The sequence below is a fragment of the Aphelocoma coerulescens genome, chromosome 1A (assembly GCF_041296385.1).
Source record: "Aphelocoma coerulescens isolate FSJ_1873_10779 chromosome 1A, UR_Acoe_1.0, whole genome shotgun sequence".
NCBI classification, from domain to species: Eukaryota; Metazoa; Chordata; class Aves; order Passeriformes; family Corvidae; genus Aphelocoma; species Aphelocoma coerulescens.
The window spans coordinates 11,121,312-11,137,311 of NC_091014.1; the positions used below are offsets into that span (position 1 = coordinate 11,121,312).

Here is a 16,000-nt window from a genome sequence, read left to right on the forward strand (position 1 = left end):
GTAGACCTATGACAGGGGAGTTAGAATGAGATGATCTTTAAGGGGTCTTCCAGCCAAAACATTCAGTGATTCATTGATTATACATTGCCTACACAGTAGCCTAAACAGCAAGTACTTTCTGTTTAATTACCCCTTTGAATTAACTTCAGTCAAGCCTTAATTTTCTGTAATACTCATAACATGATTTACTCAAAGGAAGCATCTATTTTAATCTTTCTTAGTTTTATTCCAATAGCAAAATGAAGAAATAAAATAGGTAAAAAGCAAATCAGATCTGTAGGGAAAGCAGCCTTTTCATGGGTACCTCTTTATTTTTGTCTTCATCACAACTCTCTTGAGTGCCATTGTCCCTTAAAATCTGTAGTAGTTAGAATTTTTTTTAATTTACCTTGGTGTTTATGATCTCCTTCCACTAGAAAGAAGTACAAATAAATAGCAAATGAATTCTATAATTAGACAACTATATTTTCTTCAATACGGTACTTCTCTTTTTGTTGCATTCCTTTCTGTCACTTCCTCTTATTAGGAGCTGGATTTTTGTATGTATTCCTTTGATGTCCTTCATCAGTTCCCAGGATGAGCCGGGTTGCTTGCAGAGGTGTCTAGTCCAATACCAGGTCTAAGATCAAGCCAGGTTGCTCAGGGCTGTATCCAGTCTGGTGATTAAGGCCCCCAAGGAGGCAGGTTTACAGCCTCACTGGGCAGCCTGTGCCACTCACTGTCTGGATGTCCTGACATTAATTCTACACCTGTTTTGTTGCTAATTAGTACATTCCTCTACTATATACTGTAAATTATTAATACAAAGAATATTTTTTTTATTATTTTCTCCCTAAGGTTAGTCTCAGTGAGAAAAATGCAGAGAATTAGTTTTAAACTCCCTGTGCTAAAAATCAGGACTTTTATATTTCAGAACAATTCCAAGACAGTGCCTGAATGGGCTGGCAGAGCAGGCTGGTGCCCATCTCCAGTTCTTCTCAATTCAAAGGGCATAAGTTTTCTAGAAGTACTTTACTTTGAATAGTCCCATTTAAAATCAAAAACTGTGACAGCTCCTACTTGTTTTTCTTATTTTTCCATTGGTTTTTACTGCTTTGGAAGTCATGTTTCTTTATGAAGAGAATAAATAGATCTGCCTTGAGGCAAGGTTGCCCTTTCCTTAGGAAATGGGTTGGGGAACACAAATTTCCATCCTCTAGTGAGGGTGGTGGAGAGGAACTGTCATGGCAAAACCACCCAGGAACTGCAGTTTACACAGAACCCAAGAGGCTGCAGAGAGGCAGAGAGAAGAAATAGCCAGGCCTCAGTGGTGGTGGAAAACAACTTGGGATCAAAGACTACTTGGCAATTTGCTTCAACTCAGAAACCCACTTGGTTGCTTGAAATCAAGCTTAAAGTACAGGCAAAGGGAGAGGTACTCATAGTCATTGTTTCTGATCTAGTTGCTTCAAGTATTCTTAGTCATAAATTCCCTATTAAAAGTAATTAAATGTTTGGGGCTTTTTGGGTTTTTTTTTGTTTGTTTTTTGGAGGTTTTTTTTTTGGTGTTTTGTTTTGTTTTGTTTTTGTTTTTTTTGTTGTTGTTTTGGTTTTTTTTAGTTCAATAGCCTATTGTCTTCTTTGGAGAGATGTCTATAAGGAAAACATATAGACAAATACATCTCAGTGCTTTGGCTGACTCTGGGTCCTGTCACAGAAAATTTTAGCACAGAGCATGGGGTTTTTTTGCTAAAATTGGCTTGTTTAATTTGACTTGCTGACTCATTTTTCCAGCTGGTCTGTCATTCTACTCAATTCCAGATGAGGCAATAGGAAAAAGAATACTCTTTTGAATATCCCACCCTCTTGCCAAACCAAGTAACAATTAAAAACTCCAATTTTCATTGCAGTTCTTTATCTCTGTTAATTATCCAAGGAACAGTAAATCAGATGTATTGTCGCCTGCTTGTTGTCAATAATTTAAATTCTAAATTCTTTATAGATTTGTTGCAGATTTAACACACTGCTGCTTTTTCCTAAATTACATAGCATTTCACAACTTGAATCCAATTCAGTGTTTCATTTTTACATTTGAGTTCAAATGCTAGACAGTCCAGTCCAATTGACTCGTGTTTTCTACACACACAAGAAAACCTACATGACTTAGTAGCTTTTTATCCAAAGGAAACATCAGGTTTCTCAAGTATCTAATTAGTGACCTTCAGTGGGGTTTTTCCATAGTTTTTGAGAAGAATCTATTCTGAGTCAAGTGTTTAGTGGACAATAAACTGGGAGTAGTGTGAGTTCAAAAAGAACAGGAGTATAGTATGCAGGAACCTTGCGAGTTGGTAGTTAAGTAGAGGCAGAAAGATCCCTTGGAAGAATTACGGCTGTCATTTTGTAAAACAAGAATGAAAGTGGAATGGCAAATGTGGTACAGTATTAAATGAGATTTAAACATGTCAGGTGAAAGTCATTTTTGCACTGTCAATACTGATATTTTCAGGGTAATAGAAGGTATTTTTTATCTGTCCTTACCTACATGAACTATGAGAAAAAAAAAATTTACCATCATGCAGGCACAGTCATTCCTCTACCTGTCTGCATAACCAGAAATGTAATTGGCCTGACCTATTAGTAGGGAACAACCCTATATGGAGTAGTCTTAAACTAAGAAACAAGCACTTAAATCAGTGCTCAGTGCAGCAGAGTAGTTGCTTTAATTTTGCTTTTAACTGCAGACACAACGAGGTTGTATGGATAAAGCAAATCAAAACATATTGTTAAGTAAAAATGGCATCTGGCACAAAGCTTTGTTTGCCTTCCTTGCGTTTAGGGGTCAGGACTAATAAAGTTTCACCATTTGTTACCTGCTGATGGATGATGTGAAGCCATTCCTACAGCTCTTGGTTAATACTTGAGCTCTGATTGTGCCACACAATTCTTTTTTGCTTTTTTGAGAAGTGGAGGTTTGGGTATTAATTCCACATGCTAAATAATGTTATAAAAATTTGTATAAATAGTCATTAAAAACTTAGCAATGATCAGTAGTTTACAAGGAGGAATGTCTCCAATTTTAGAGTATCAGTATTATTTAACAAAAACATTACCTTATTACTCAGTCACAGCCCGCATGCAAATGAATTGTAATATATTTTAATTTTAAACATCAAATCCATAGAAAGGAATTTGTATTTTGATTTCATGTTGTGATCTATGTTTTGTACATTGAAGTGGTAAAGTTAAAGATCCATAAAGAAAGAGATGCCTAAAAAGGAAAAGCTGTCTAACCCTTGAACAGAGGCACATGAATGTAGTGAGCAGCCTGTTAAAATTGTTGGGAAAACATTTTTCCCAGCTTTTAACAAAAACACTCAAATTTAGAGCAAAATATTCAGCCAGAAGCTGAAACATAGTATTTGTAATTTTTCTATGTATCTGGTAGGATTTTTAATATTTTTAAAGCAATACCAGGTTTTGGGTTTAAATTTTTCTCATTCAAATCAGAAAATTTGCATGGAAGATAATTTCAGCTAAAAAGTCTGTTTTCAGTCCAAAACTTGGAGAGATTTTGGTGAATTCTGAAGCCATAACTCCTTACAGTTGCTGAGATAGATTGGAGTAGCATTGTGTAAAAATAATAGAATTATGCTAAAAACTCCACAGATGAAATTAATATCAAGAGCTTAAGGTGAAAGATCAGAAGCTTAACCCTTCTATGGAAGTCTGTTGAATGAATTTAGTGTTTTTTACATAAAGAAGACTGAATCTGAGCAAAATGAGAACTTGTTTTCTGTAGTATATGAAAATTTCACATTTTATATCCTAAAATGTTCTGTTTTGCATTGCTTTGAATTCTACTGCCCCGCATATATTCTTTTCAATTCATTGGTGACCATCTAATATTGATAGATTTTGTCAACTAATTTAACAAAACCTGAAGAGTTGTAATTAACACCCTAGAATAAAAACCTAAAAATTAAAATACTACATGAATGATCATCAATGTAAGACCTTTAAAGTACAAAGGATATGTGAAGGAACATTCTTCTTGATTCTACTTCATGGAAGAAATAATAGGAATACATAAAATACCATAATATATTATCTATTACATCTCTCATATTTATTATGGTGACAAAAACTGGAGGGTTCATTGTGTTCTTTTTCTATTCAAATGCATGAAAAATCCAGGTATCATTGCCTTGAGGGTCACAGCTAATAAATGATTTATTGTTGTTATATGCATTGGTTTTTAACTTGCACAGGTACGTGTGTTCACATTTTCTGTTGGTCAACATAATTATGACAAGGGACCCATACAGTGGATGGCCTGTGAAAATAAAGGTACTGTGTCTTTCTTTTAAACTGATCTTCACTAGAGCTTTGGATATCTTTATTGTTCTCTAAAAATTATAGATTTTTCAGCTTGATTTTTAGCTTTATTGTATTTGTTAATAAAAGCTCCAGAAGTTATTTTATTGCATAATATGTATGAAAAAAATCGCATGTTAACAAGAAAGTATATTTAATTCTTTATTACTTTATTTAAAACTTTATATTGTACGAAAACTACCACAGTAGTTTTTGTAATAATAAGCCATTATGATTCAGTTTTGAGAATATTTGTTGTAATAGCCATCTATGTAAAGTTGGAACTGATGACAGATAAGAAATTAAGCAAAGCTGTTTTAAATTAAGCGGTCTGGACAAAGGGATTTTTGTTTGCTTAGTTGGCTGGTTACATGACATTTCTTTCTGTTTTTCTCTAAAACTTGCAAGGAAACATGCTTAGAATTTTTTTCCCTTTTTTTAATGAAAATATCAAAATTATTCTTACCGTGATTTCTTAGTTTCTGAGGGCATCTTGTATTTTCTATTTTTCCCTGATTTCTTTATGTAGGAAAAAAAAAGAAAAGTAAAAAAGGTGACGTTAAGGAAGTAAAATGTTTTCTACATGAAATTTTTACATGAAAAATGTGTTCAGAAACATTTTAAGAGAGTGTGAGAAAGAGGTGTCTCAAATATCTTACAATATAACTGTAGAAGATGGCATAAGATACAAATAGAGATAAATAGAAAATATATAATTTACCAAATATTCGCTCATGTTTTAAATAGAGAAACTTCCAGGCTGACTGAAAATGTAAAAGTATTCTACAAATCAGTGAGAAGCAAGAGGTGAGAGGTGAACTAGATTACAACAGGTCTCAAAAATTAGGACTGCCAGGAAAGGAGATACAGATATGCTCAGGTGTAGAAGAATAACATAAACAAAGATAAGAGAAAGGCATAGATACAGGCAAAAAAAATATATGTAGAAGAATCCATAGCCTGGAGAATAGCATATGTATTATAACCTAATGAAATCCTCAGTATGCTGACAAGTCATGAAGAAGATACTACAACTTCATGAAGAGTAGATGTTATTGTGAGATACTAACAGAAAATTGACATTTGTGTTTTGAATAGAATTTCTTTTTTTGCTAACATCTTTGTGTCTGAAAATACTGTGTGCATGTGACCTCCATTGTTTTAAAACAAATGAGGACCAGCTGGTTTAAAGCATAACCACCTATGTCATCTTACTATTGAGGCAAAATGATCATAATTTTCTGTCCAAAATTCCTGTATTTATTTGTTTGCACATCCAAAGAAACATTTTTATTTCATTTTTCCTTAATTAAGAGATTTTGCTTACAACAAAGGAAGTTAATAATCTCAATACTTTTACCTCTCTAATCCTCTGCCCCTTCCTTCCAATTTGGCTTAAAATTTTCTTGGACTGAAGATGTATCTCAGTGCCTGGCTTCTTATTATATGGGCAACATTTTAAATATTTTTAATTCAAACAAATGAGCAGTAAAACCAATGCTAAATAAAGACATTTCTGATGTATGTTCTCTGTGTAGGAGAAATAGCCATTAGCTTTTTTTCATTCCACAGAGTGCCTTATATTTTTGTACTATGAATTCACTCTAGTGGCAGACCATAGCTATGCTTGCATTCCTACATACATTCAGCATATAATTATGTTGCTGTCACAGCATATTAAAATAAACATTAAATATACTTGCACATCATAGTAACTGGGATTTCATGAGTACAAGCTCAGTATATTATATGGCCTTAAACAAAACAGACAAAAGAAACACATTGTAAACTCCAATTGTTAAGAGTAAGTAGTTTGGTCTGAATGCTGTGGTGAACCATCATATGGCCATGCATTGTGGTGGCATCTACTAAAAAGTATTTAATTCATAAACAATGAATCTTATAAAACATAAAGTAGAAATTATAAGATAAATTAAATTCCCCAAGATTAAGAGGCCAGCAATCTATTATGGTAAAATGGCATTATTTCTGTTTCAAATTTTAGGTTATTATTATGAAATTCCATCTATTGGAGCCATAAGAATAAACACCCAGGTAAGTGAGTTGGCTAAGTCCAGATTGAGTTTTAACACACAGAAAGTGGAGTAATATCTGTTCTTGGATATGTTTGTTCTTCACCTCTGCTAAAATCAATTCAATTCTTAGATACACCACATTAAGAGAAGAGAAAAAAAATTAAGGCTTTCTTCTACATATGAGGGATTATTCTCTTAAAACGTTCTACTTTTTCTTTTAAGTGGTTGCAATGAACCAGTTTAAAATGTGATCCCTGTTATCCTGGCCAGATGGCCCACAGTGGCTTGAGTGCACACTGATCACATTAACATCCTCCAAAGCAGGCTAACCATGTGCACACCATAGAGTGTCTGAAGTGTTTTGTATCCTGCAGGCCTCTGCACAAGGTCTGTGCTTTTGGCTCAGTTTTCCTCTGAGCCTTACATGGTCCCTCAAACTTTGATGCTGAGACATGACAGCAATTTTATTATAAAGTCCTATAAAACCAGTAATTTTTTATGATGTGTCTAGGCATTCATAGTTCACCTTCTGCCATACTTTCTTCATGATTGAAAGGGTTTGTATTACATGGAGGAGGCTGTGGATGTCTGTGAGGGGGTAGCCCTGCTAGGGTATCTGAACTCATCTGGGTGCCACACTACAATCCTGCTTACAGGAGAGGTACCTGGATGGATCCAACCCCTCTGGGAGACACTGCACTTTTTCCCTTCAAAAAGGACACAGGAACATTTTAGCAGACTTACCTGCAGGTAATTAAAGGTACAGGACTCTGGGATTATACTGTGTGATCCAAACTGAAGAAGAAAACTGTAGAAGAAAAAGAAGTATTGTTTTCAGTTGTCTGAAAGTCCAGGTACTCACATGTCCAGAACAGCAGAGAAATATCATAGGAGTTCTTTGTCTTTCCAAGGCCAGGCATGATATTTTTTGGCAGAAACTAAGAGTCCTTTTTTGGCTTGAATAAGAGTCCTTTGATTCTGTTAAACTCTTCCAGACAGTGTCTGGCAAGAAGTATCCCTAATAAGATCAGACAAGTAGAAAAAGTTGATGACTGAAAAAAGTTTGATGGCATCCACTCCCAAATCAGTCCAGAAATCTGACATCTCATAAGATCACCAGCTTTAGCCATACTCACAAACTGAAGCAAGGCAGGAAAAAGAGGTTTTATAACTCTGATTGCTTTTATTCCAATAGAAGTTATGCAAATTGTTGCTGTAGGAGCTTAACATAGCCAGATGTTACACCACTCACCCTCCGTTGTCTACTGTTTCTTCTGGGTTGAAGGTTCTGTAATCTGCATGTAATTTCATTATGTCATTAGCAATTAATTTTGGAATAAAAATAGTTGTAATTCTCATTTTGTGGAAAGAGAGTGGTGGTTATGAGTGTATAAGGTCTGTGTGACTGAGACTGAAATACAGGAACTACCTTGTCAGTAAATACTGCAAACTGAACACTGAATTATTTTGTGGTAAAATTTTAAAGAAGTTTTTTTAAATAAATGTTCATCCTGTATTAGTGGTGAATTTTGATTTCCTTTTTTCCCCTGATATTTTATTTTTTATTTATTACTGTTTATTTTAATATTGTTTGTGCTCTTTGATCTAATAGTTGCCTTCTGATAAGTTTATTGCACTTTTTGACAGGAATATCTGGATGTCTTGGGAAGACCAATGGTTTTAGCTGGAGAGCAAGCCAAACAAGTCCAATGGACAAATGTCTATCTGGATGCTCTGGTATGATCTTTTTTTACTAAAGAATTTTAGCAAATCAGTAACTATATGGGTCTGCTATCCCAAGAATCCAATTTCTTACAGTTCCAAACATTCCTGTGTTTCTAACATCTATACACGTCAATACAACAACCTCTAGGGAGAGACCTATTTATAATGTGCTGGTCTTACTTGCACCTAATATTCTTCTCAGTGTCCTGAAATTCAACAGAGAAAAGCAATTTATCCTCTGCAGACTTTAAAGTGTAGGTCACTGTTGTTCTCAACCTACAGCAGTAAAAGTCATGTGTTAAGTTTCTGGTGGGGAATTCTTAGATTTCCTCTTTTTTTTTTTTTTTTTTTTTTTTTTTTTTTTTTTTTTTTTTTTTTTCTTTCTTCCAAAGAACATTCCAGGCAGAATGAAATCTATAAGTATTACTGAGTATTTGCACAGATTTTTAACTTGAATCTTTAAGTTGTCATGGTTGTTGTAGTTGATTGCTTGCTTGCTCAAGGTAATGATTTCTTTAATCTTTAATTGGACAGTGTATATAATGGGGGAATGAACAAAAAGGTATATGAAATGCTTTCTTACTGCTGAATTTATCACTTTGGTCTTGTAAAACAAACACATTCAGGAAACTACAGGAGGAAAAGTATTGTTAGCAGCAATCTAATCTCTTGCTCTGGATGACCCTCTTCTGGGCAAGAGGGCAAAAATTACTGCAAAACAGTAATTTGGAATCACGAATTTATCCAAGTTCACATAGTCATCTAAAGCCACGTCAAAATGCACATCTTCCCGTCACCCAGCAATACTGTCAATTTTTTATCAACATAAAATTTTTACCGTCAATATAACTGAGCATGACACAGAGGAGCTAGTTTTTCTTTGAAATTTCAATGCCCAGAAGTCCATGAACTGTGTTTTCTTTGTTATCATTGAGGTACTTACTGGAAACATAAAGGATGTGATGACAAAAGTTCTTATGCTCCGTACATATCCTGTTGTAAAGCCAAAGATAAATTTGTAACTAGGGATAGAGATCTGTTTAGTCAAGTAAAATAAGGGACACCTGGAAGCTGTTGACTTTTGTGTTACTTTATATATTCAGTGGCTTCATTCAGTGTTCCCTTCAAGCTTTTCTCCATTCATGTGTTATATGTGTGTTTGTGAATATGTAATTATATATACATGTATTTGTGTGTGCATATGCACACACACATATATACAGAATTATATGTAAATAAAGTAGGATAACACAGGGTAAAGTATTGAGTTAAAGGCTGAAATTTGTGGACTTTTTCATCACAGTTGAGAGCATAAAGGCACAGATTTCTCTAACCCCCTCTGAAGACTTTTCCTGATTCTTGGTCGTATAAGGGAGTGGGACTCAGTTGTCACACTGGTTTGTTATTTTAAATTCCCTAAAACAATTCCCCTATGTAGGGCTTACAGTTCTCCTGCTTGTGCCTCCCTGGATTTACTCCTATCTTTGGCTCTTAGTGTCCAGTGGCTGTTTTGTAGCTAAGACTAAATGCAAAGTGTATTACATGAGGACACATTAGTGCATAAATTCAGGTTATAAATTTCTGAAGAGGTATTTTCAGTTCAGGCTGGCTTTCAAGACTGTCTTTAATAATTTCATGTATTTGTAGCAGTTCACACCTCTTTTCTAGCTCTTTTCCTTCAGATTCTATTACTGTGTTGCTCTGGCTTCATTTTCAAGATAATCCCAGAATTTTCAGATACTTTTAGTTTTACCAGTTAGGCATAATTTATTCATAATTATTATCCTCTCTAACTTTACTTTCTTCTTTTTTTTTCTTATTTTGTTGGGGGCGGGGGGAAGATTGTGTTATTCCCCATACATCCCTCTCTTGTTTCATTATGTATCTTTTCAATGTTTCTTCTAAATAATGTCCTCTCTTTTTTCTACTGATTCATCTCTACTTCTCTTTTTTTCCTGCAAAATCCACTTCACTTTGCTTGTAACTCTTCTAACTGCGACCTCATCACCTTTCATTTGATACACAAATAGAAGTTAATGAGGGATGGTTTAAAATTCAAAAAGGTCTTACTAAACTGGGAAAATGGAGAACAGATTTCACCAGAGTGGATTCATATAGTGTTTGAGCTTTTTTTTTTTTTTTTCAAATGAAACAAAGGGATACGACTCCACAATAAACTATGTAAAAGGAGAGTAAGCATAAATGAAGGGAAAAAATATGAAATAAAACCCAAAGAATCACATAAAAAAAGGTACAAATCTCCCTATAGGCAATTTAGAATGGAAAACTAAACTTTCCGGTGTATCTGAACATGTGGTTTTCTGGATCCTATTTTCAGTATGATTTGTAAATGTTACTAAAGGAAAACCAGATTTCTTATATCTTCCCAAATAAATGCAAATTCCTTGCCTCAGTTGCCTCAGTAAGAGAGGAGACTATGTGATTTTGCCAAGCTGATGATGGACATTATTGCACACCACTGAAAAGTCGTGATGATAGAAAAAGTAGTAGTTTTACTTGTTGTATTTTCCCTTCCCTTCCCTTCCCTTCCCTTCCCTTCCCTTCCCTTCCCTTCCCTTCCCTTCCCTTCCCTTCCCTTCCCTTCCCTTCCCTTCCCTTCCCTTCCCTTCCCTTCCCTTCCCTTCCCTTCCCTTCCCTTCCCTTCCCTTCCCTTCCCTTCCCTTCCCTTCCCTTCCCTTCCCTTCCTTTCCCGCACCTTCCCTTCCTCCATAGTTTTATGCAGAGTGGATACTGTAGCTGTAAACATGTTTTTGTAATATTTAGGTGTTTTGAAACTTTTATATCTTGTTGCACATCATCTATTTTTAAAAAATAATACATTATTCCCACTAAAATGTGGACACAAAAAATCATAATTTCAACTTTTCTATGCATCAAGTCAGGAAAGTAGTATTTTTTCTTTTTTTTTTAAACAAACTGAAAGTCAGTGTTTAGCTACACTAATTCCTAGATTGTTCTAATGTATTATGGCTCAACATTTCCTTTTTTAGTTAAAAAGTCTTTTTCTTGCTTCTTTATTGGTTACTTTCTAGGAGCTGGGACTTGTGATTACAGGAACTCTGCCTGTCTTCAACCTAACAAGAGAACAAAATGGGAAAATCGTAAGCTTTTCCTTCAAGAAAAAAAAAAAAGCAACTGCTACATAAATTAAATTTAAATTCCTTGAAAGATGTGTGTTTCCATAGAGTGTTTTGCAGTGAAATTCTCTTGCATATCACAAAGGGGTCACATCTAGTTATCTGATGCCTTCCGGGAACAAGAAAATGTAGTGCATTCTTTTACCCTTTTGTCATTCCAAGTTTCAGGGTGTGACATTCCACTATCTATCCCTGTGCCTTAGCCAGTGGGAATGCATTAAGTGCGCAATAGATGGGAAGTAGATGATGATATTCTTTAGACCTTTCCAAGAAATAATGTCCAGGAAAATTTCTAACAAATCTCGGAGGCTGTGACATTTCAGGGTAAAAGGAAGTGATGTAGAGAATATAAATTAATTGGTTGTAATGATAATAGAAAAGAGCACAGTATACTTAGATTAAATTCTAAGTGTTAAATAAATACAATTGTCCATCATTATTACTGTCTAACATGGCATCTGTTTGTGTCCTCTTCACAAAATCAAAAAAGCAGACCTGGAATATGCTTTACAATGTGTGGTAAAATATTGTACTTTCAGTGTACCCATGTTCATTCAGGTCAAAATATACGGAAGTTTAGACAAAATATTCTTTGATGCATTTCAGATATTACATAGACTCAGAATGAATCAATGAGGGTTTGATCACTGTCATTTCTTTAGTTTATTTTCAGAATAATTCTCTTAGTTTATTTCTAAAAACAAAGCAATAAACCAACAAAGTTGCATAATCTTATCTACAAGACAATGCCCGGAATTGACTGAGTCTGGTTCAAAGTGACAGAATACTGATTATCAAAGGATGTCTTTCTGAGAATTAAAACAGACGTGATCTAGTACACAGGAGCAAGAAGAGAACTTGAATCTGCTCAATTTATATCTCTACCTGAATTTATTTACAGGCTGCGAGATACCTGCTTCAATAAATGTTACAAATTTATTTCATATGGAGAAGGGATTCAGATGACACTATGTAAATGACTGCCCTCCTTTTCTGTAGTAGGAAAATGTGAAATAAATGAAAGTGAAATAAATGAAAGTGAAATAAATGAAAGTGAAATAAATATAGTGAAATAAGTATAGTGAAATAAATATAAAAATATAAGTGAAACAAATATAAAAATATAAGTGAAATAAATATAGTGCCTGAGTCCCTGATTTAAAATGCTGATGATTCTTATACTCACTGGGGTTTTTTGTTGTGTTGGAATATTTTTCATTCATCATTATACTATAGCCCAAAGAGTTAATTGTTTTGAGGTCTCACTTACCAATTGCCCAACCTAAACATGTAAAGTAGCTCTGTGTTGGTGCTAGAAGTTTAGTATCTACATAACTGGCAATATAATTGCATCACTTTTGCTTTCACCTGTTTTGTTCTTATACATATTGTTTAGTCATGCCAGAAAGTATCCATCTTCAGAAACAATCTTCATACTCTACACTAAATTCTGAATTTATTAAATTTTATTTTGGATCAGTTTGACATTATTTAAAATATTTCGAATAAACACATGACTAAATAGGCAACTTCTCAAATCTATCTGTCAAACAAGAGATGAAGGCAAAAGCACAAATTTACTGACTGTTGCAGTAATTCTGCATTGTAAATATGTCAAATATATACTAACATTTTGGAATTTTACCAGAATCAGCTGATTCTTGGAGTAATGGGGGTCGATGTCTCTTTGGAGGACATAAAAAAACTGACTCCCCGATTTACGGTGAGCTGCTTGCATTGGTGGTTTCTCATTATGCATGATTTATGTGTGATTTCTGTGCATGCTCTTTCATAAGTCATACAGAAATGACAGGATTTGAGTCAAAATATCAGCAGGCTTCTTTTCATATATTCTTTTCTATTGTTGTATATTTTCTGTGGTTTTCTCTCCAGCCATATATGTATGATTTGCCCATCAGGATGCACTCTGTAAAAGTCAGCTTTTACATTGGGGGATATATTACAAGTAATTATTTTCCTATATCTTAAGGCACTGCTCTTTAGTTAAGTGCTTGGTTCTTAATGTAGGGTACACAGTCATTTCAGCTAATAATATTTGCCATTTATCTAGGACAGCTCTTTATAGAAAATTTCTTTAGTATAGGTTTCTGTCTGTACCCTATTCTGTACAACTGATTTATTTATGTAATAGACACCTAGCTGTGGAATTTCTATGAAAATACTGTGGAAAACAACCACTGAGGAAGAAAAGGAACATCACAAATTTGACTGAAGGCAGATGCAAGTCCTACATCTAGAATGGAATAATCTCCCACCACAGTTCAGGCTGGGACAGACTGCCTCAGAAGGCAGGAAAGGACCTGGGAGTTGTGGTGGAGGACACGTAGAACATAAGTTAGCAGTGTGTCCTGGTGGTATAAACCAGCTGTGTGGCGAATACATGCATCAGGAGTACTCTGTCATTTCATCTCCTCAGTGTAAGAAATACACTGAGGCCCAGTGCAGAGCCACCAAGTTGGCCAAAGGTCTGCAGTACCTGGTACACAGCAAGAAGCTGAGAGAGATGGGTTTAGGCTGAAGAAGAAACCTAAGGGTGACCTAAGGGGAATTGTGAAGAGAATGGACCTCGACATTGCCTCAACAAGAGGATATCAACATAGGTGTGGCAATGGAAATTACAACTGGAATTAAGGAAAAAAGACAGCAGCCTGCCCAGAGAGGTTATGGAATGGCCACTGGAGGTATTCAGAGACCCTCTGAAACCTAGTCCAGCTTCAAAGATGGGCTTTATTTTGTAGTTAGCTTTGCTTTCAGTGAAAGGTTGTACCAGCTGACCTTCAGAGGTCCTAGCAGCCTAAATTGTTCTCCACGTTTATGATCCTAAAATGTAAATATTAAGAAATTATTTTCTCTATGTTAATAATCTGGTACTTCATGATGCCTGAGGCAGTGTGTTTTCCACAATGTGAGCATTTCTTGAAAACCATTAATTACTCTTTCTTCATTGCTTAAAACCATGTAATGCTAAACTTCATTTCTTTCTTTCAGCTTTGTCCAAATGGATACTATTTTGCAATTGATCCTAATGGGTATGTGCTACTGCATCCAAATCTCCAACCAAAGGTATGAAACACCTTCTAATTTACTTCTCTGTAATAAGCCAATATTGTCAGAAAAAATCAGAAACTAGGATCTGCTGAAGGTACCAGAGAGCAACAGTGACAATTCTCAGTTTTGTGGGTGTTAGGAAAATCTGTGGTGCATACATGGCTTCATCTAATCCACCATCTTTGGCTTGTATTGAATTTGGTTATCAATAAAATAAAAAAGTTGTATATTTTGAATGCACATTTATATATGTGAAGTATTTCAATACACATATTAATATAAAAATAATTAGTGGTATATGTAACATCATTGTGAAAAGTACAAAGTCATTGTGAAGAATCTTGAAGCAAACTGAGGAGCTTTTGTGCACCTTTTTTTGTGATGCTTTCTTATTTAAGAAACTGAAATTTTTGTATTTGCAAAACCAAAGAAATCAGTGGCAAAAATAATGTATTTTACTTGAATTTTTGTATTTATTTATTTGCTTATTTTCTGTTTACCAGAGCTGAAACCTGATCTGCAGAGTTGGGATGGATTTAGCTGAGTTCAACTTCCCAGAACATTAGATTTTTAGTAGTTTAACTTGAGAAAGGTGTTTCATGTTTAAAGATGAAATTTTTTATCTAAATATGATTAGGACACAACTTTCCTCAAATTTCAGGAAAATAGAAACCAAATATTTCAGTTTAGGTCTTTATCCATTAACTGTTGTCCTTACAGTCCTCTCCTTGTTGTGGAGACTCCTACATTATATATCTCCTTAAATATATATATCGCCTTAAATAACTTGCCTCCCTGACTTTGATGAGAAATTTCAACATGAATGGACAATTTTTTTTTCCTGAAATCAGAATTTTCATCTTGGTTTTAATTAAAGTTTTCTCCATATGAAACAAGTTTCTGTTTAGTGGACTTTTTGAAAATTCTTGTATTTTAATTTACTGAAACATAGTTTCAGTAAACTGTCTCTTGAATTCATAACATTCTACTATATAAAAGACAAAGTTAAAATAACTTCTTTAACTGTCAAAGAAAGAAGAAAAAATTAAGAATCCATCCACATATTTTAGTGAGTAATTTAATTCTTAAGCTGGAAGAAGTCAGCTTTGTGAATATTTGAATTAATTTCCTGGTGAAGTAATTAATACATTTGAAATCTTTTGCCAAATGTGTAACACAACAAGAAAGAAAAAAGTGCTTCTGAAGAAGAGAAAGAATAACTTGACCGTAACTAATAATGAGATATCCCTTTTGATTTATTTTGAAAGACTCTTAAAAAATAAAAGGAAAGCTGTGGAATAGAAGGTTTTTATATAATCTTCATAAATGAGAAGGACTTCAGTTTCTAGATATCTTCATTGGATCTTCATGTCTTAAAAAAGTGAAAGTTTGGATTTGATGATTTTTCTTGGTGAATTCTTCAGAGACAAATATCTGCATCATTACTGACCCAATCTTTTCTTAATTAGAGACTATGGTAATTAGGTGATGGTGATTGGCCTATTTATCGTTCTATGCAAATTAAACTATCTTTTCATTCACAAGAGTAATGTAAAAAGAAGCAATGCAGTATTCTCATTTTGGGTCTAGTCTTGTGAGAAACTGATGGATATGGACTTTGTTCATCTCATATGTGCTGTTATCCTGCAGTGTTGCCTC

General features: G+C 34.4%; 1 protein-coding gene across 9 annotated transcripts in view; it reads left to right on the plus strand.

The window, feature by feature from the left end:
* Nucleotides 1-16,000, plus strand: part of CACNA2D1 (calcium voltage-gated channel auxiliary subunit alpha2delta 1) — a 368,603-nt gene that overhangs the window by 307,179 nt on the left and 45,424 nt on the right. For 8 of the 9 annotated variants that reach the window (XM_069035534.1, XM_069035496.1, XM_069035478.1 and 5 more), the window contains exons 13-18: nucleotides 4,248-4,326; nucleotides 6,359-6,408; nucleotides 8,037-8,126; nucleotides 11,168-11,236; nucleotides 12,921-12,995; nucleotides 14,282-14,356. In XM_069035534.1, the coding sequence (XP_068891635.1) occupies nucleotides 4,248-4,326; nucleotides 6,359-6,408; nucleotides 8,037-8,126; nucleotides 11,168-11,236; nucleotides 12,921-12,995; nucleotides 14,282-14,356 (438 nt within the window). Of the gene's footprint in view, nucleotides 1-4,247; nucleotides 4,327-6,358; nucleotides 6,409-8,036; nucleotides 8,127-11,167; nucleotides 11,237-12,920; nucleotides 12,996-14,281; nucleotides 14,357-14,844; nucleotides 15,212-16,000 lie in introns of those variants that run through there. The other variant, XM_069035542.1, reaches the window with a different exon arrangement.